This window comes from Pteropus alecto, unplaced genomic scaffold (assembly GCF_000325575.1).
Source record: "Pteropus alecto unplaced genomic scaffold, ASM32557v1 scaffold101, whole genome shotgun sequence".
Lineage (NCBI taxonomy): Eukaryota > Metazoa > Chordata > Mammalia > Chiroptera > Pteropodidae > Pteropus > Pteropus alecto.
The window spans coordinates 8,564,228-8,585,615 of record NW_006432945.1 but is presented as its reverse complement, the minus strand read 5'-3'; the positions used below and the strand labels follow the sequence as shown (position 1 = coordinate 8,585,615).

General features: G+C 42.0%; 1 protein-coding gene across 1 annotated transcript in view; it reads left to right on the top strand.

Moving 5' to 3' along the window:
• The window catches only part of NPL (N-acetylneuraminate pyruvate lyase), a 25,959-nt gene that overhangs the window by 3,763 nt on the left and 808 nt on the right, over positions 1-21,388 (top strand). Inside the window, exons 3-11 of the mRNA XM_006907757.2 lie at positions 6,937-7,010; positions 8,636-8,723; positions 10,412-10,469; positions 11,933-12,008; positions 13,581-13,673; positions 14,409-14,557; positions 14,683-14,729; positions 17,092-17,176; positions 20,070-20,109. Of these exons, the coding sequence (XP_006907819.2) occupies positions 6,937-7,010; positions 8,636-8,723; positions 10,412-10,469; positions 11,933-12,008; positions 13,581-13,673; positions 14,409-14,557; positions 14,683-14,729; positions 17,092-17,176; positions 20,070-20,109 (710 nt within the window). The remainder of the gene's footprint in view (positions 1-6,936; positions 7,011-8,635; positions 8,724-10,411; positions 10,470-11,932; positions 12,009-13,580; positions 13,674-14,408; positions 14,558-14,682; positions 14,730-17,091; positions 17,177-20,069; positions 20,110-21,388) is intronic.

The window sequence follows — 21,388 nt, the reverse complement described above, 5'->3', positions numbered from 1 at the left end:
CCAGCACTGGCCTGGCCCTCTAGGGCCTGTCTCTAGACGTCTGTGTGGTTCCAGCCCAGGCTGTGCGTAGATGTGATGAAGGTGGAGAAGGTAGCTTAAGAGGAACCCCTTAGGGATGTTGAAAGCCTCATTTCCACATTGGTTAAATGTTGGGGAGCCTGCAGGAGTGGGAGGTAACAACAGATGATTGCTGAGAAATCATTACCCAAACAATTATTTTGACTTGCAGATGAAATAGAATGCAGTCCATTTGTTTAGACTGTCAGATAATGCTCATGTGCCATACATGTCTGTGCACGATATATAGCTCTTGCCTGGACATTGCTACTTAGAAAAAGGGGATTCATCCACCTCCTGGATCTAAATGTTTTTGACCTGTTAGAGGAGTCGATCTGCCAAAACAGTCAGAATCCTGGCTTTTTTAAGCTTCTTTCTTCCTTTATAAAATATGATGGTCATACCTACATCATGGAGTTATAAACATTAACAGATTTTCAACGGAGCAATGCTTAGCACAAGGTCAGTATGCACTTAGGTCAAGACTTCCAGTTTCTAAGAATCATGAAAAAGCACATCTTTGCTAGATCTGAGTAAAATTCTTGCTGAGATGGCATTTAGATTACTCAGTGAGTAATGACCTTTTTTTTTTTTTCTATTGCTTCTCCCTTTCCATAAGTTCTAGGAAAGACTAAAATCAGCTTTTTCTCAATGTGTCCGCCACTTGTTACGCAGATAAAACAGAGGACATGTGATTGCATGAGCAGGCAGAATTTACTTCCTGTTATGGAGTAAGATCCTGTTTGCAGACTCAAAACACGGCATCTGGTTGATACTATTTTCATCTTTTTAATCAGATCCCTCTTAGCCTAGAAGTGACTTCTCGAAAGAGTCTTGTCCATTCATCGGGGACCCACTGAGAGTGTCACTGTGTTCTTCCTCCCTACTCTGCTCTTTTCCTGGGACACCAGGCCCCATGGGTCAGAGGTGACCAACATGACTCTGCTGCATCCTTCTCCATTTCTCAAGTACCTCTCTCTGGTCCTTCCTCCTCCATTTCACTGTTTCCTCTTTTTTCATCAGTTCTTTTCTAGAACCCTCACTTTCCTAAGGTCCAAAATCAAAATAATAATGCGTTTTTTTGGTAAGGGATTTGTAGGAATTAAATTAGTACATTCAAAAAGTATCGAGCAGGTAGCAGACACATAAACTATGTCAGCGCCCTTTCCTCCCACCGCCTGCTCCATCCAAACATTCCTACAGGTGCAAAGCAGGTTTGGAGCATCCACCAGGAGCAGGCGGGCATTAACCTACAAGGGAATCTGTACTTCTGACATGTTTCCAAGAGTCAAGACAAAAAGAAGGGTCCCATGGAATCTATCACGTAGAAATTCTGCCTGGTAGCCTGCCATCGTGGGAATTCTAACCTGGCTTGTACTGTATACCGTGGCCTCCACAATTCAGAATGGCTGAACAAGAACTATTCCCCTGCATCCTTTTTTTTTTTTTTTTTTTTTTGGTAATTCTAAGGAATACTCCTTAACGAATCAACTGTGTAATTATGTTGATGTCCTCGAGTGGGAAATTGGCAGAAAGAACTTGATTAAGTAGATTATCTGGGTTCTTAACCCCTAGCTTTGCTGCCAACTGGCTGTTAGACCCTGGGGAAGTCTCATTACCTTTTACAAGCTCCCTTTCATATTCTGTAAAGAGAGGAGTTTAATCTCAGGCCTATTTGAATTCTGAGCATCCTCAGTCTTCTTGTGTTATGTCATCAGGGATATTGGGGTGATCCCCATTAAGCAAGAATGGATAAGATATCCACAACTCCAGTTTATCCTTTACACTAGCCCAGTGAGCTTCCTTGTAAACAGATCTAATCACGCCACTCTCCTCTTTAAGGATCTCAAGCCTAAGCCTTTCTATTCCTTGTATGGTCTGTGGACCATGCGCTCCAACATCACAGAAGAGCTCTTAGAAATGCAGAATCTCAGGTTCAACTACATACCAGAGAATCAGAACCTGCATTTTAAGTGTTTCTGGATAATTCTTTAGCATATTAGAGTCTGAGATGGATCGGGCCAAAGATTAAAGCCCAGACTCCCTGGGGCGACACAGGAAGTCCTTTGCGGTCTCCTTTCCTGCTGCAGTCTTGTTCCCCCCAAACACCTCAGACCCGTCCTTCCCTCTGTGCCTTTCCACATCCTGTGTCCTCTGCCTTTTTCCACCACCATCCTCTCCTTTCTCTATGCCACTTGAACACTTCTATTCAGCCATCAAAATCGTCCTTCGGTGATTCTTCCCCATTTTCCTAAAAAGAGAGAGTTATTCCCCTGTGATCTCACAGCACCCTGCTTACGCTTTTCCACATTACATCAGAATTAATTATTTATAATAATTTTTACAATAACTGTTTGTTACATGCCTGTCTCTCCCAGCACACTCTGTGTGGCTTAACCTTATTTACCAGATTACTTATTGAATACCAGGCAATATATGAAGACTGAGCATGTATCTTATTTATCTTGGTATCCTCAGCCTCTTGGACAGTGAAAGGTAAATTTTTGTTATTTCATGAGTGCGTATACTACAGGGAAGGATAATGCTGGTGGTCAGGAAAAGGGAGGAAAGGAAGCCAACACCGATTGGCTAAACACTATGTGTCAGTCATCATGCTGGGCATTTTAATGCACGTGTTCCAATTTAATCTTCACAACGATCCTGTGACAAATCCGTTATCTCTATTTTTGTGGTTGATGGTACCAAGAGCCTAAAGATTAAGCTGCTTGCCCCTAGCCACGTAGCTGGAAAGAAAAGTCTCTACTCATTCCAACTCCTGTCTTTTCTACACAAAAGTAAAAGACTTTTGCTTTCCTTAGTCATTTCAACAAGTCACTTTTTTCTTCGTGCAAGGACACAGTCATTAGAACTGAAAGTCCATTTCACATTGGCCAAAATGTCAAGGAAAAGATTGTTTGTTCCCTTGAATGCCCTTGACTTTGCTGTTGGAATCTCTACCACATTCTCTAGGAAAAACAAACCCATTGCTCTGGTCAGAAAGGGCCTGGCCCACTGGAGTCGGGATTATATATAAAAAGACTACGGTTGGGTGACTAAGTGACCTGGATTCCCAGAACAAAACGCTTTCCACCTCTGGCAAGGTGGGGCAGTTATAACCCCTGCTCGCTTCATGGCTTAAGGAGTTTTGAAGTAGCTACGTAGTTGTTTTGCCAAAAACACACATCACTTCCATCAGATTTTGAATGCTGAAAGATATATATGAAAGAAAAAAAAAATGGGAAGCCAGATTTTCTGATATGCATGCTAGATCATGCCAGTTATGAAAAGAGCCTGTCCTGTTGATTCTGTATTCTCAAATAAAGTGAAAGTCTGTGTGTCATGTACCAGGAGAGGAAATAAATAGCAATAGGGATTTTCCTCTGGAAAGGTATTTCAGAAAAATTCTGTTTTCCTTATACCCTAAGAAAAGAGATGTAACATAAATGTAGTATCACAGTTCACTCACTCAGGGCCTCTACTTGTGGTAAAAATAATTTGATAAAAGTTCCCTTCTCTTACAGAGTTTGGAAGTAAACTAAATGTCTAAGAACAGACCATTACCTAAATTATGTTCATACAGCGAAATGCTGGGTAGCCAGTATAAGAACAGAATATCTGAAGATGTGGAGAAATAATTTGGAATGCTAAGTGAAAAAATATTGCAATAATGTATAATATAACTATATTTATTTAAGAAAATACTATGTTGTGTATTTGAGAATAGAAAAATATCAAACTAATAAGAGTAACCATCTCCAGGGAGATCCTGACTGGTTTTTTTTCCTCCTTTTTTTTTATTATATGTACTTTCAAAAATAAATTATATCGCTTCTGTAATATGAAAAAAGTTAAATACTTTTATTTAAAAAATAATCATGGCCCTTAGGCAAAGAATCTGAACCCATGGGAACTGAAATTAAGACATTAAATTGGAGTTAAGTATGAGAATGACGACAGCAAGCATGGGATTTGGTTCTGGGCCACTCTCCCCTGAGGTGGCCAGTGCTTACAGGTGTTCTTGGGGCTCATGGAGGAAGAGAAGATGCAATCGAAAGCCAGTCCAGCCTTTACAAGTGAACTGCTTTGGCCATCCTTCACTTTTATGAGCACCAAGCCCCAAACAGCTAGCCAGTGAAAAGAATAATTACTTCTCATTGTTTCTGTTCCCTCTAGTGACTTCCTGCTAATTGATACAGTGCCTGCAGCAATGAATATGAACCCATAGGGAAGGAGAGTAGCTGGGAAAACAAGGAAAGGAGCAAAGTCCCCGAGAGAATTGTCATCCTGTTACCACCCTAGCCCTGCTGTTTGGGGTTCCTTTGTCACAAATACGGTAAAGCTTCAGGTGATTTCACTGGGCTCACTTGTGACTGGGGCCACCGAGAATCTCTACCAAGGGCTGTGAATTTGTACCTGCAGTCAGGCAGGGATCAATCCCTGAAGTGACCTGGGGCTTCTGTGCCTCCATAGGTCATAGCCACTGTGCTTCCCAGCCAGTTGGTACTGTGTGGAGATGTAGGGCTGGCCTTGTTAGATCTTCTGGCTTTTCAAATATAGTCTGTTTTTAACATGAAAAGGAATTTTAAAATTGTGAAAGTAAACAGAAACCCATTTGGGGACATCCCTTTCAAACCTCTGACCTCTCTAAGGAGAATTTGGTAGTTCCAAAGACTCTTAATCTGAGGACATTTTTGGGTGACTGAGCTACTGCCCTAGAAGTTCTACCATTAGTGTCATTTTTGTAGGTTAGGGGCATTTTATAAGCAGCAGCAAACTGCTTTCTTGAAGGGACAGATAACTACCACCCATTAGCAACCCTAAGCTGAGTGAGATTGTCATAGCCTGTTATCCATCAAGGCCTAAAGGAGTCAGGAGATGGTGGGGGAGCACATGTCGATGGAAACACTACTTGCGAAATCCATAAACTAGCATAGAGTTCACTGAGGGAGGAGAAAGAAGCGTGGCTTTCGCATACTGTCCTGGATCTGGCCTAGGGTGCAGCCAACTCCCTAGAAAGAGGAGGGCCCCAGAATAGGCCAGACAAATAGCAGCTCTCAAAAATGTGAGAAGGAAGGGGAATCACAGAGTTTCACCCTATTTATTATTCCAGGTCTACCTCCTCCTCTATCCTCCCTAATTAGAATGATCAGTCCCTCTTCTGAACCCCTAGACACTTAATTTTTAACTCAGTCATAGCCTTCACATTTTCCTCAATATTTTAGTTATTTATATATGCTTTCTCCTTCACTCAGTTAATGTAACAGTGAAATTTAAAAGCATCGTGCTAGTGGGAGCATAAGCTGTTTTTAAGGCAGAGATCATGGGTATTTCATCACCATCGTAAGTACCCGCATCACAGCTCCCAGAACCTTAGTCTTTGTTGAGCGTCGATGCTGTGCCAGGTGCAGAATAGGGATTGTAAGACATAAAAGACACACTCCCTGCCTTCAGGAAGTTCTCGCTCCAGCCTGGAAGGTGGGCACAAATAATTGATGTTCGTAATAACAGAGACGTGAAGTTTGCTGAGGATGCGAGGTATTTCCGGTTTTCATCACTGAGGAGTAATAACAGCAGTAACGATCGAGCATTTCATTGGACCCAGATACAGTAATGATATTGGGGCTGAGCCATTTGGGAGGGAGTCTGCTCCCTTTGGAGGCTTTCTGCCTACATTAAAGCACAGCTGTTCTCAAGCAGCAGGCTCAGACTGGTCGTCATTTGCATGTGGAGGGCAGTGATGGCCTGCACATTCCTTATTTTTGTCTCTATCAGGTCCATTCCTTTTGACACATACCCTTTGATGTCTTTGTTTTTTGTATGCATCAGATTTTTTGTTTTGTTTTTTTGTTTTTTAAGGAATACAATAAGTAAACGAGAAAAGTATGTTAATAAGGTTAAAATTAAATTAGGATTCTCTGGCCACACTGACAAAAATGAAAATGGCAGCCAGCTAGTAGTACTTTGTGTTCTTGGCAAACTAACCATAGATTCTGCAGCATTTAACACAGACTTGTCCCACAGTTTCCCTTTGTATTTTTTCCCTCCACCCCGCCATCCTCCCCACCTGTATTTTGATAGAGAACAGGTGGCTTTATACGCTTTGTGTTTGAGTCGGTTTCTAGATTTTAAAAATAATGTGATTTTAAAGAAAAGGGCTCTTATTGCTTTAAGCATCAGATCCTTACAAGGTCAACACTGCGAAGTGCATGCAGATCACATGGGGATCTTGTTTCAGTGCAGATTCTGTCTGGGTAGGACTGTGTGGAGCCTGGGACCCTGCGTTTCTAATAGACGCCCCAAAGACCAGATTCTGCTATTCTTTGGACCACACTTTGAGAGGCAAATTGACAGCAAAGTTCCTTTCCAGCTGTTAATCCTCTTTGATTTAAAGCTAGCAAATACATATGGGTTTAAGCCTTCATTTGTTATCACAAATATTAAGTGCTAAAATTCTTAGATTATTAAGATTGAATTTTCCTGTTTTGTAAGCCTAGGAAACGTTCGCTTCTCACCAAGTGGAAAATGTGAAGTTCTCATTTCACTATGACCCCAACCATTACTCTTTCCAAAAAGGACAAAAGTAACTACTTTTTAAATATTACTTGTGATGATTTTTAAATATTAAATGTAAATCTTTTGTTGATAGCTAATAGTGTTTCATTCACATAAGCGAGGCGCACATGGCTAAGTAGAGAAATAACCAGACTCAGGAGAAAAACTAAAACCCGGCTTTATTCAGAGCAGGCTAAGAATTTCAAAAACTGACTAGGTGGATTTTAAAAACTGTTAATAGCAGTTTGTAGACTTGAGGATTGGTTGAATAATATTCTAAAAAGAGACTAAATATGCATTTTCCTATTTTTTCCCTTTGTCTTTTAGAGAAATCAACTTATCAGTAATTGGTCAGTATGTGGATTATCTTGTGGAAAAACAGGGAGTAAAGAATATTTTTGGTAAGTCATCTTTAAAGATTTCTCTACATATCTCTAGCTCAGTCCTTAGAAAGTAGCTCACACCTGATTACTAGCCAGGAAGTCACAGTGTCATTGACTGAGTCTGGCTAAGCTATGTAAAAGTTGTGCATTTGTAGATTCATCAATTTTAGATCTGAAAAGCACCACAAGAGATTATCTAATTTGGTGGTGTGCCTTCAAAACAGCAAAAGTATTATTGCTATCTCCATTTCAAGAAGAAAATCTGTGGTTCAGATATGTTATTTGGTTGCCCAAGTTCACTCAGCCAAGAAGTGGTAACGTAACAACAAATCCTTGGCTCCTCTCTCTTAGGCATGGGCTTTATTCTGTCTTCACCCAGACTTTTCATATTGTAAATGTAAGAAAGACTATGAATGCAGCACACAGAGGAATCACAGGCCTAGAAGTTAGCCTTGTTTATCCGTAGACAGTGGAGATGAAAAAATCAGCCCCTGAACATTTTAAGCCTGAGACCTGCGGTTGCGCTCCCCCCAGTGGTGTGTTCTGGACCTCAGCGCCTCGGGTTGGTTGTCATTCTGCGGACACAGGATCCCCTTCAGAACTGGAGGCACCTTGGTCATAATCAGAGCAGATTAGAACCTCTGTGCAAAGGCCATATGTCAACCAAAACCTGATTACAGAACCACTCGGTGTCCCCTGCAGTGCCAAGCCATAGTGGGGAGGTAGATTCTTCCTCCTCAAAGGGCCCTAGGGAGCATCCTTGAAGACCTTGGGGTCTCGAGACCCCAAAAGAGTGATAAAAACACTCTTTCCTGCTCCGCCTCACATCCCTCCCTCTTCTTCACCCCCAACCGGAGCTCAGTGTTTGGAGCCCCAAAGTGCTGCCATATGCATTAGGCCCCAGTAATGTCCCCTAGTGCTATCTGCATCCTTCCTTAATCGATCCATTAAGAGAGGACTGTAGTTGAAGGGAAAGTTTGGGAATCACACAGATCTGGATTCAAACTTCGATTATTTAGTGATTCGGAACCTCCTATCTTCATCTGTAAATGAGAATTATTTGTACTTCATGAGGCTGTTGTGAGAAGAAGTGAATATCTAAGAGTGCTTGATATAATAAATATTAACATCCTGGTACTTTCTTATGAATTATCATTAAAAAAATAAGTTGTCCCAGGGCGCTACCATGTTGAACTATGGCAGAGGCCATTGTAGAACTGTAGTGTACACCACTGTCCTCACCCATAACTCCCACCTATGACTGCCTCACCATCCCAGTACTGGTGTTGGTCTTCCTGCCATTCAAGCCCCAGTATCGAACTGGGTGGTGTGTTTGGAGATTTGCTTAAAACATGGGCAATTATCTCTGTCTTTATTCCAACTATTTGCTCTCTGCCCCTGATAACGAAGACAGATTTGTAATTACAAGTCAGAATTAACCTCCCAAGGTGAGGATGCAAACAAGACTGAGTCTGAGGTGAAAATGGAAACATGTCATTTGCCCTCCCTGAACCCATCCTCTGACGTTTCTCCCTGTCACCTCCTCTTAAGCAGGGGTTTCTGACCCTGCCTCCCCCAGCGTTGGCGTAGGACAGGCAAAAGGTATTGGTTGGTCCCACTGACGGAATCTTTGTTTGGAACAGTGAATGGCACAACGGGAGAAGGCCTGTCTCTGAACGTCTCCGAGCGCCGCCAGGTCGCAGAGGAGTGGGTGACAAAAGGGAGGAACAAGTGAGTGGCTCCACCAGGATGAAAACACTCACCTGCAAGAGCTGTACCCAGTGCGGCTCTTCCCAGATGAGACGGCCTCCGTGCCCTCCGGGCACAAGTCAGGCTCAGGCCAGCCTGTGGGAAAATGAGCAGGGACGCGAGGCTCCGGGCACTTTGGCAAGGAGCCGCGGCAGAGGTGCCCTTCCTTTCTGTGTGGAAGGGCAGCCGGACTGCAAGACACGCCTTCCTCACAGTTGCTGGGAACTGCCGCTCATCTACCTACCAGGCCAGTCCTCGCAGTTACGGGTCCTTGGCCTGAGGGGCTAAGAGGGGAAGGTGCTGGTGACTGATTCTGCTATGCTCCTGGCTCTTCTGATGATCAGTTCATACCCCTTCCCTTCTCGGGGTGGATACGCGATGCTTCCAGCAACCCTGCTCCCTCCCAGGTCTTCTCTGTGCTTCCTCTCTGGTCTTCTTTATGAGCGTATGATCAGCATGCTCTTTGTGGTGCTTCCTCTTATTGTCTTACTGAACTTTCTGCATCCTCTCAACTTCAGTGTGATGATGTTTTTGTTATAACATTCAGGCCATGGTAAAACAAATCGGACGGTATCATTTCAATAAGCATATTCAAGTAACCACGTTTTATTTGTTGTCTGTTATGTACGTGCTGTACTGGCACCGGGGATGTAAAGCAGGTGTCTGCCCCCATTGCTTACCGTCCAATGGAGATGTTGCCTCGTGAAAACTAACGCTCAGATCCTTCTGATAAGTGGTAGAAACAGGGATCAGAGGAGGGAATGTTTGACGGTATCATAGGTGGAAGCAAAACTAGGGGGTACGCCCCATGGGGCAGTGAAAGGTATGAGGAGGTCATGTAATAAAGCTGCTGGTCAGAGCGAAACAGGACAGTCGGCTTCTTTTGTCCTGTCACAAGTCTTCTAATATCCTTTAAAAATTCCAACTTGATTGTATTACTTCCCAGCTAGGTCCCATCTTCCTAAGATATAACAAGTCAAGGATCAATGGAAGACTCAATGATTGGGCCTAAAGGGGAATGTGTGTCCCTCCCTGTGAGGATGAGATCTGTGTCATTCAGAGTCCCTCAGAATGCCCACTAGCTGGATTCACAGCTAAGTCTTACTAACCCTACCCTGAGAAGACCAGTCTAACTGGAGCCTCTTCCCATGGGGCCATGTGGAGCACCTCCAAAGGTGAACACTGGAGTCTCGGAGAAAACCTCACTTATGGCCAAATTCTGAGGACTTATGAGATAGGAAAAAAGCTTTTTACCATGAATTCATTTCTCACATGGCTGGTTCCTGGTTGTACTCTTTGAGGAAACTTTTTACCTCTAACGACAACAAAAAAAATTCCTCATTTTTACACCTATCTTTACGTACATCAAGTACAACATCTACAACGCCTTGTCAAAACAAGTACTCAAATGTTGATTAACCAGTTACTGGTTTCAAATTTTACTGCTTAGTTGAACTTTAAGTTTTATTCCCTGGACATTCTTTTTAAAAAACAAAACAAAACAAAACAAAAACCCATAATTAGATTAATTTAAACAGCAGACTATAGAATTTAAGTCTTTTGAGATTGAGATTAATAAGATATTAGGTAACTGCTAAAGCCAGCACAAACCAGGATGATACCGCCTTCCATAAACTTCAAGTGATGCAACAGTGTTTTCTCTTTTGCAGGTTGGATCAGGTGGTAATCCATGTAGGAGCACTGAGCCTGAAGGAGTCACAAGAACTGGTAGGCACGTAGGTTCATCTGGGAGAGATCACTCAAGGGGCCTCATTTTTATACTGAAGTTAAAATCAGTACCATTTTCGCTACATATTGGATGCTGTGCTGGAGAATACAAGGTGTGGGACCTCAGGGAGCTCATCATCTAGAAGCAGGCACAGAGCCATAGAGTAGCCCGAAGTGATGGCCACCATAGCAGAGCTTTGAATAGGAGATGGAAGCGCCTCTTCCTCTGAGCAAAGTAAGGGTGGCTTTAGAGGTGGCTAAGTTTGCAGGTAAGGAGCAGAATTCGAACCAACCTCAGTTTCCTCTAGGAAATAAAAAGCAAGGCCATCTGCTGGGCATAGAGGAGATGGAAGATGGGTTTCAGACACGAGGGGTAAAGATTGAGAATTGTTGCCAGCGAGTGGGAGAGAATTGAAACCCAGAAGGCGGCCCGCTCCCAAGTTCATAGCAGCACTACGTACAATAGCCGAGAGGAGGAAGCAGCCCAAATGCCCATCTAAGGATGAAAGGATAAACCAGATGTGGTACATACATACAGGGGATTATTGTTCAGCCTTAAAAAGGAAGGAAATTCCTCCTGTCATAGCTACAATATGGATGACCCTTACCGAAGACATTATATTAAGTGAAATAAACCAGTCAAGTGGGTTAGGAGGGATTGCTATATTTGGTCTGTTTCCAGCACAAAGCCTCTAAAACCCTTGGAATTTCCTGTGATAAGAACAATAAAGGTGTCTCTTGTTATGTTAATGAGTGAGTTCGAGGATAGGAGAACCAACCAAGTGATTTACTTGATTTAAGGATTGGAACTGTCAGTCCCAATCCCCTCAACCCAATCTCTGGGGAGGGGGAGGCTTGAAAGTTAATTAGTCACCAATGCCCAATGATTTAATCAATCGTGCCTATGAAATTATGCCTTCATGAAAATCCAAAAAGGCAGGGTTCAGAGAGCTTGCGGGTTGGGGAACAGGTGGAGATTTGCAGAGGGTGGCGTGCTTGCGTTAGGAGAGGGTGTGGACGCTCCAGACCTTTCCCCATGGCTTTCCCCTCTCCGAATCTCCACCTGTTCACCAACCTGGAAGCTCTCTTCTTGCTGTTTCTAAATTATATCCTTTTGCAATAAACTGATAATCTAGTAAGTAAAAGGTTTCTCTGAGTCCTGAGCAAAATTTATCTACCCAAGGAGGAGTTGTTGGAATTGCCTAATCTATAGCCAGTGGGTCAAAAGCACAGGTGACAACCTAGGCTTACGACTGGCATCTGAAGTGGGGGCAGGGGAAGGGGACTGAACCTTAAATCTGTGGAATCTGACTCTCTGTCCAAGTAGGTAGTGTTAGAGTTGAGTTGAATTGTAGGACACCCAGCTAGTGTCAAAGAATTGCTCGTTGGAGTGGGGCAGCCCCGCACCTACACACATCAGAATTGTGACCAGATCCGTACTGGTCTTCTTTCTTCTTTTAAAGGCCAAACATGCAGCAGAAATAGGAGCGGATGGCATCGCTGTCATTGCACCTTTCTTTCTCAAGCCATGGAACAAAGGTAAGTAGAGACCTTTAAATGAGCAGCGCCTCACATGATCCGCTTCTTTTTGCCTTCATTCACAATGATTATATTTAACTCGTGAAAGTAAAGTTTTAAGGACTGGAGGCCTGAAGTTACGGTGGCACAGAGCTGTCCAGAATATTTGGCCTCCCTGGATCCATAAAAGAAAATACTTCGTGAAAGGATTTCAGCTCTTTTGCCAAGTTATCTGATTAGATCATCTCCCAACCCCGCCTCCCCACAACCAGGTCAACCTGTAGGTGCCTGTTTGGGTCAGGCGTCCACCCCTTGTCCTATCAGTTGTGCGCAGTGTCAGAGTCACATGGTAAAGCGTGGGACCATTTTTCTCAAGAGGAATAGAAGTGCTGAGCATTTTGAGACTACAGGTTCCATTCAAGGTTGAGTGAGTGATGACTTTGAAAAGAAATTTCACAGAAACGTCTATTGTTCTCCAGAATATCAAGTTATTGCTTTCTCCTCTGCTTTCTCTATGGAAACTGTTTGTGGTTTCCAAGTATACTGAGTCCTTTTAATCCTTTTGATTGGCAAAAAAAGGAAATAAAATTTTAGAAGGATTAAAAACAGACAAGATGTTATTTGTATGCATGATTAAATAAATCTGTAACTAAATATATAATGGGTCGAAATTATCATAAAATATCACCTATTATTAGTAGAGAGAAAACAGTTGTTAATATGATAAGTGGTTTAAATACTGCTACTTAAGAAATTTAAATTGAACATATTAAAATATTTTTTTTCCACATGGCTTTAAAAATTTTTACATGAATACTTTTTCAAAAGACAAAGGAAAAACAACAAGTTAAACATAATAATTTTGTCAGAAATATTTATCACAGAGAGAACACAGCATCACAGTATTCAGCTGAAGAACGTAAGACTGTCTCTCCCGCTATCCAGTGGCGTGGAAAAGGCAAACAATTCTGCTGGGTTTATTTATCAACTGCAGAGCTACTGCAGTTGGAGTTCACACTGGATGATGTAGAAGGTCCCAATTCCTCAGTAAACTAGAGTGAGCTCTCTTCTGATGTATCTGGATTTCTCCCCAAAAGGATCGAATTCTTGTGAAATGTGCTTCTGCTCGTCCCTCTTTGACCAGATGTTGGTTATCTTTTTGTTGTAGGATTTTCTCAGTTACAACTCTATTATTCTGATCCTAATGCAATTCCTTGTTGTTCACCGACCACACTTAACCCCTCCGTGGTAAGAGAACAAGAGTCCTACTTGATAGGTATCTGGTTTTTATAAGACTATTTCATGAGCTCTTCTTAATAGGTGGAAAGATTCACACCAGTTTTTTAATAGTACTTTAGTATGGTAAGAAAGAGATCATATCATTTTGGCCTTTCTACAGAAAGAAAAATAAAACTTTGAATGAAGTGAGTTGCAAAGACATGGCAGTAGTAATCTCAGGGATGGTAAGAATGGCCAACCAAGAATTTTCAGCTTCTGGAAAGGATGGCTGCATTTCAGTAGACGGTTCATCCGCTAGGGAAAGCCAGTGTTTTACCTGTGTTCGCATAATGACTTTTCCTGCTGCTCTTTCAGATGTCCTGGTTAATTTCCTAAAGGAGGTGGCTGCTGCTGCCCCAGCACTGCCATTTTATTACTACCACATTCCTGCCTTGACAGGAGTGAAGAGTAAGTACTGCTTCTTTCCATAGTTCTTCCCCCACCCCACATCTTACCCTATTGCACTAAGAAGCCCTACTCCTTCCCACCCACCCCATGTCATAAAAGCATAACACCGTTGACTAGATGGTTTCAGATGCTCCAAAATAAGTACCTCTTATCTTAAAGGAGTCAGCATTTATCGATCATCGACACCACCTTATAATGGAAGTTGAGTGTAAGAGTTGGCCCGTAGGCACTCTAGCAGACACCCTGTATCTATCACACACACCCCTCCTTCACATGGGAAGACACAGCCCGTAAGCCCCACTGGGAAAAGGACTGTGTCTGCTTTGTGCCCTACAGTATTCTCAGTGCCTGGCACTTAAAAAGATACTCTGGCTTTTTCGCACATTTCTTCTAGCTTTTCTTTTGTTATTACTTCTCCAACAGGAAAATTGTCACAATTAGGTGGAAAATTTTAGGAGATTTTTTTTTTTTTAGTCCCATTCCTTTCTAACTTCCTTAAAGGGAAAAAAATGGAAATAGTTCTTTATAAATATCCATCCATAGTCTTCAAGGAACTGAAGGCTTGGGACTATAATTTGATGAGTACATCATAGGAGCTACAAGGCGAAGGCAAGTGGTCAGTTCCAGCTGAGAACAGCCCTTGGCAGCTCAGTGCAGATGTGCAGGCTCGATTAGATGTTATTTGATATTTTCTGGAGATGTGCAGATTAACGAAGCATTTACTGTTTTGAGCAGTTCGTGCCGAGGAGTTGTTGGATGGGATTCAGGAGAAGATCCCCACCTTCCAAGGGCTGAAATTTAGTGACACGGATCTCTTAGACTTCGGTCAGTGTGTTGATCAGAACCGCCAGCGCCAATTTGCTTTCCTTTTTGGTGTGGATGAGGTAAGTCACTCCTCGGTGTATCCCACAGGTTAGTTTCCCTCCAGAACTATTTATGGAGCTGCTTATGTAGTAGCATTTTCTCTCTCGTTCATAAAAGTGAATATTCTTTGTCTGTTTCTGATTAGCAACTGTTGAGTGCTCTGGTGATGGGAGCAACTGGAGCAGTGGGCAGGTAAGTTGGACTCATTTTTCCCAATAGTCATAAATGTATAAATGGTTATTTTAAAAAAGTACCCCCCCATAAGAGGCAATGATTACCAAAATAGTTACACTTCTTGCATATACATCTTTGCTATAGAAGTTGTCTTTCTTCCCCACATTCTTTCAGTGAAAGAGAATTACGTAGGGCTTAGCAACTCAGTCATTGTCATCAGAAGCTTCTATTGCAGTTCGAGGTGAGACACCGGTGCTGAAAGCATGCACAGAATTTTTCGGTCAGGAATTATTTGATCACACATAATAGAATCCCATTTGAACCAGCTTATATGAACTAGGGGGGGTTATTTCAAAAGACTAAGAAATTACCTAAAACCCAAGAGGAAGAAGAGCAGCCAGGCCTAAGAGAAGATGAAAATATAGAACTACAAAGCTCTCAACAGTCAAGGCGACGTGTTCTCCATCTGTGGTCCTGTGGAGACGCTCACCTCTGCATCTGTCTGTACCACTCTTTATTTCACCCTTCCTTCCTTCTCTCCAGACGGGCTTTCTCTGCTTCCGCATGCACATGGTCAATCATGGCTGCCCAAACATGGTGTCTCAGGATGTCACTAGGTAGTTCTGCCTCGTCAGATGTCCGCCTAAGGTCCTATCTGCTGCAGCCAGGAAAGTAGAATCACGTGGCCTGATGCCTACTCATCAGTAGGCTTAGGGAAAGCAGGCAATTCGATTAGCATGGCCACTGCACATTAACCTAGTTCATTGGGAATGTGCCTGCATACAGATTTAAATGCTTGCTTTAACTGAAAGGGCATTTCTTCCCAGTAGGAAAAGTACAGGGGAAGAAAAATAACAGTCATGACATGTCTTAGAGAGCATGTTCTTGATAAAGAGTGATTTCAGTTGGAAAGTCTTTTTGTATGTGTATGATATTTTTTAAATTTAACGCATCTAGACATCAGTTGGAAAGCCTTAATGGCTTCTTCACCAAGCCTGGGTGGGCTGGAGGGACATTTCTATGGAGGAAACCTGGCTTTCTGCATTTGCTAGCCATAGAACCTTTTTTCCCCCCCAGGAAATTTTAACTTTTTTGACTCTTGTTTTTTGGCCTCCATACCAGAAATTTTAATTGTTAACATAATTTATAAGCAAAGTACACTTGATTAGACCTTGTGTCTTTTTAATTATAATCATATTTCTCTCTGTCTAACTGAGGACACACCTAAGACCCCTGGGTATTCTGAAACTCCTCACTCATTTATGTACATGTTGTAACTTAGGGGTGCTTCACACCTACAAGCGACTTTTCTCAGCTATTATATTTTGTTTTCCTTACTTTATTACCGGAGTATAATATGAACTTCACGTTCTTGGCATCCTTTGCCATTGACTCCAGGGTCTACATATATGAAGACCATTCTGTTCTTGGTACATCAAGATAAATATGTTTTCTGATACTGGCTTACTATATAGGAAGTCATTAGCAGCTGGGGAAACATCCTTGTCATGAATTTATTTAACCTTCTATCTTTCTGGTTTCTCTAAGAATTCAGCAATTAGTCTAAGATATTTCTTTATTGGTAAAATTAGAGCTTTATTTTAAAGTCTGCTAGAACATTTTTTCAGATCAAATGACTTATTCTCACTTCATTTTTGTTGAATCGTAATAGATGGCAGCATGAAGTGTTGGAAGGTCTTTGTGATGACTCTGTGGCCCTTCTTCGAGCCACAGTTTCTTCACAGAGAAGGAAGAACCGGGCCAACTTTGCAGGGCTTTGAGAAGATGAGACGGGATTTATGTCAAGCACCTAAAATATAATAGGCACAAAATAAATGGCCTCTCGTTTTATCATTATCATTATTAAAATTATTTTCTAGACACTGGTCTCTAGGCAATATATAGATTGTCAAGGAATTTAGGAAATCTGTTGGGATTGCCCCTTGTGCTACAGTGCTCCATTCCCCCACTTCCTCGGCTTGAGGCTTTTAGGTCTCGCCTCAGATACTGCATTTTACCCACAGTCCTTACCTCGCACTGCACCCCTGTGTGTGCCCTGGGGCAAGTGTTGGCCTCGGTGGCTCCCTACCAACTACACTTCCGGCTTTTACTTTTTCTCTTCTTTCTAATTTTATCCTTTTTCTTCTTTTCTTCATTTTCCTTATTCCCTTGGGTATTCTCTGCCTCCCCTTGGCACTGCCTAGTATTGCTGGAAAACTCAGAACCGAAGACACCTGATCCTCTAAATAGATTCGGGCCTAAAAATAGACTTTCTGGAGCATATGGTGTATTTTTGCCTCTTAAGCAACAGAGGACTGTGAAGATCTGGACCCTTCCCACCGGGTTATTGATTCTGCAGTATATGCCGTTTTCTTTCCAGTACCTATAACTACCTGGGGAAAAAGACGAACCAGATGTTGGAGGCCTTTGAACGAAAGGACTTCTCTTCAGCCCTGAACTGTCAGGTTAACTTTTTTCCTTCACATAAATCTCAGCCTTTTTTCTTTTCCATTTGAGAATTCTTAGCCTCTCTCATCCTACCATACCTGCCCTCATTAAAATCACCTAGCTGCCTCTTTCTTTACTTTCCTTCTGTTTCTTACTTTTTCTTGTTTAAAATCAAACCTGTCCCCATTATCCACACTCCCGCCATGTCTAATCAGGACAGGGCCCCTAAGGAAATGACTCCTCTCTGTTCCTCTGAGAAGTGACCTTATTTTTATTCTATGTTCAAAGTATTTTTGTGACCGAAAAATAATAGTGATAGATTTCTGAGAAAATGACCACATGCCATCCCCTTGAGGAGGTCACAGCCGAGTCACCAGAGTATCTGAAGAAGCTAAGAAGCTAGTAACCTAAAATGGGGAAACTCAATCCAGAGTCAGAGCAGGTCAGTCGTCTTCACCTTGGAAATCTCCCGAGAACAGAAAACATCCAACAGACAGAAAACAGGAGCCTTGTGGGTGACCCAAAAGGGGACACTGGCTTTGAAACAGGGGCAGAGAAGCAGCAGGAGCCGATGTGCTCTAGGGAAGAGTCCGGGGGAAATGGCGGCTGCCGTGAATGTTACGTGGAAGACGGCCTAGCTGTCCAGGGCACGAGGCCCCACTGGGCAGAACCAGTCTCAGCAGCTGGGTAGTGTGTGTACTTCAGGTAAAGAAAGAAGTAGGGTAGGCACAGGAGAAAGGCTTTTGGAGGTTGAGAGGCAAGGGAAGTTCAGGATAATGGACGTTACCAAGAGGAGTATGTCAAGAAAATAAGTGGGAATGAAAGGCATAAGCAAGACCAGACCAGAGCAGGTGGTCTGTCCGGAGCATCGAGCCAGCCTAAATTGACTTCCTACTTAAAGTTTAAATAACTTATTTAATATCCACCTGTGTTCAGCCCCAGACCGGGTGAAGCTGAGAGCAGGAACAGGATGGAGACTTAGGAAGCTGTGCCAAATAAATTAAACATCGACAAGACTTGGGCTTAAATTACGATAAGAAGTCTGAATTGTGTGGACTCTTCCATCTCTTTGCATTTATGGTTTTCTTTTTCCATAGTTGGCCTGAAAAAGTTATTTCTGAAAACTCCAAACTGTTCTGAGATGAATGTCAGGGAAATCATAGGCTGGAGGAAACTGCGAAACAGCTGTAATGGAGATCCTTAGGGATTTTTTTGGCTGATCCAGTTTCCATCTATGTTTTTTCCCTATAGTCCCATCAAAGAAATCATCCCACCCAAAACAGTATCAGTAAAGAATTTAGTTTACTACATTCCGTTTCTTCTTACAGAAGGCAAATGCAAGTGGGTCTCATTTACTCATTTATTCATATGGCAGGGGCTGAGCCGATGCCAATAAAGCTGGTCTCTGCCCTAAAGGAATTTACAGTTGAGTGAAGAAGCAGGCAAGTAAAAAGTTAGGGCTAAACTTAATCATTCTCATAGACTTAAATGCCATTCGTTATATTTGTATAAGTGAAGTGACACATGTACAAAAACTTCCTTAAGCATTGTTTATAATAGATGGAAAACATGGAAACAGCCCAAATATCCATCTATAAGGAAATGGTTAAATACATTATGTTTGAGTTATGCAATCAAATTATATACAGCCCTTTAAAAGGATGAGATAGTTTTATAATTACAGATCCGGAAAGACTTGCATGATATATTAAGTGTTAAAAAAGCAGCAAAGTGTAGACTCGTGAATGTAACGTCCTATAGTTTCTGTTTGAGGGAAAAAAGAACATATACATGTATGTTTGTAAAACTCTGGGTATTAAAATTTTTTTCTGCATTGAATTTTTTATTACTAGTGTACAATTGATTAAAACATCAAAGTAAAATGTTACTGAAAATGCATCTCTAAATGAGATGGATGAGAGTCTTTTTTTATAAATCAGGTCATGAATTCATGGACGACTGTTACTTGTGCTAGGATGAGTTAAAGTTCAGCATCAATACTATTTCTGGTTTTTGTTTTTAGAGAAATAAGTGCTGTGAGACCCTGTTCCTATAAATTAGTAGCTAAGACTGGAAGAAACTTTGTTATCACACTGTCACTCAACTCTTTTTGAGTCATATGCTGGAAATCAGAACATTTGATCATTGAATCATTTTCAGCTAACAACCTGAATAGCAACATTGAAAGCAGTGTTGAAAGCAAAAAAACGGAAAATCCTATGATTTTTTTTAGAGGACGTGTTATCCCTCAGAGGAAGCACTCTGTCACTCTGTTGCCGCCAATACCACTATTTGATTTGCTCCTTTATTTGGTTCTCAGAGGCGTCCCAAGGCGACGATATAGGCAGTATGTCTTTATTTTTTCAAAAATAGGAAAAGAAAGACTGTGAAAGGGGAAATATAAAAGGACAGCCTGTACCTCCATTATGGGTAAATCCTTATCATGATCAGTTTTTAGAAAATAGCACTTATGGAAGTTGAGGATCTAGAGATTTATTCCCATAAATCTTAGCCTTGGCCAAGTGTCCCTTCGGTATCTTAGAAAGAACCCCAGAGGTTAGCGTATCCCGGTTCGAAAATGATGGCACTAGCTGATAGGTTTGCCTGCGTGAGCTGGGTGGATAAGGGTACCTTCCCTGTCTCAACTCTCTATCATACAATTCTACCATTGGAACTTCTTTTTTTGCACGAGTCCGTTTTATGAAACTCACATGTACGAAAAGACCCTACTTTACCCTGGGTGGTCTAAGCCACCCTCACTTGGCTGCTTCTCCCCACTCTGACAGACTTTCAGGAAACTAAGGCGTGTGGACTTTTTAGTTTGGGGTTTCTGTACTTTGACTTCTAAATTCTTTACATCGTTATCACGGTTCAGTAATACTAACTATAGATTTATCTGTTCCTTTCCAGTTCTGCATTCAGAGATTTATCAATTTCGTGACCAAACAAGGTAAGTTTTCCGCCTTGTCTGCTACCGGAGAATGTAAACAAAAGGACTTTTTTTAGAGAAAGTGATAAGGGATTTTGATCACTTTCTTGGACGGTTCAACAGGAACACCTTTTAATGCTCTGTTGCAAGTAGTTCTTTTTCCAATGCCGACCTTCAGGGCCAACCCTGTAAAATGGTGTGGTAACCCAGCTGAAAGGTCTTTGGCGCCCTTTTACAAGTCTCCTCCATTTTAGCACTTCATTCGCTTCCCCTCTCTACACTCACACAGTTCGTATTCATTCCTTCTTTCTACACCATCAGCACTCCCTCCCTTTATTTGCTTCTGCTCATTACAATTCAGCTACCGCAGTGTGGCTGAGTTCAGCCTAAGTGCCTGGAGGAAGGCGGTCTGAATATATATCATACTAAATTGTGAATGACTGATCGCTCTCCCTTGAGTATTCACAACCTGAAAAGAGTTTATAAACACCAGTAGGCTGAAACGGATGGAGGATTGGATAATATGGCAATGTAAAATTTCAGGGAAATATAGTGAATGTGAGAGAGAAGCTTCTCCAGAGTCTCCTAAGTCTTATCCTGTGACACATGACAAATGCCAACATTCACTCCACTTCTGGAAAAGATTGGCCTTTCCTAAGAACCTGGATCAAGTCCAGAAAAAGTTTTAGGTTTATTCTTGGCAAACTTCCCACCTCCCTTGCAGAGCCATCCTGCCTTTTCCCCGCAACTCTTCCTGAGCCCTTCCCTTAGCCTGTGGCTTCTATTCCTTCTTTTACCTCTGAAGTGTCTTTCAGATTTTTGTATCATCTGTCCTCAGGGTGTGAAACTTGTCGGTTTTGCATTTGCTGGCTCTCAGGCAGCTTCTTTGTCCTCATGTACTTTGTAATTTTTAACTCTGAATTCATCTTTAATGATTGTTGTTTTCTGGGGAATCCATCATGCTCTAGGTTGTGAGGTGTCCTATCAAGTGGTTTTACACTTGCCTCTGCTAGGACACTATAGTTTCAGTATTTAGGTTAATCTCTTTGTCTGGTTTCTATACCAAGAGCATGATAGAAATATGGATCTGTCATTCACATATGGCACAGGCTTGGGATTTCTTTCATCTTATCTTGTTTCATCCACAGCCCTGGCAGAAGTCAAAATCCCTTGACTCTGTATCCCTAGGCTAGTGGGCCAGGTTTTTTTTCCCCTCTGGCTTTTTGTAGAAGGCTGGCTACAGCTTTACATAAGGAGTTTGAGTCCATTTCCTTGCTATGTACGGACCCAAGGCTTCATC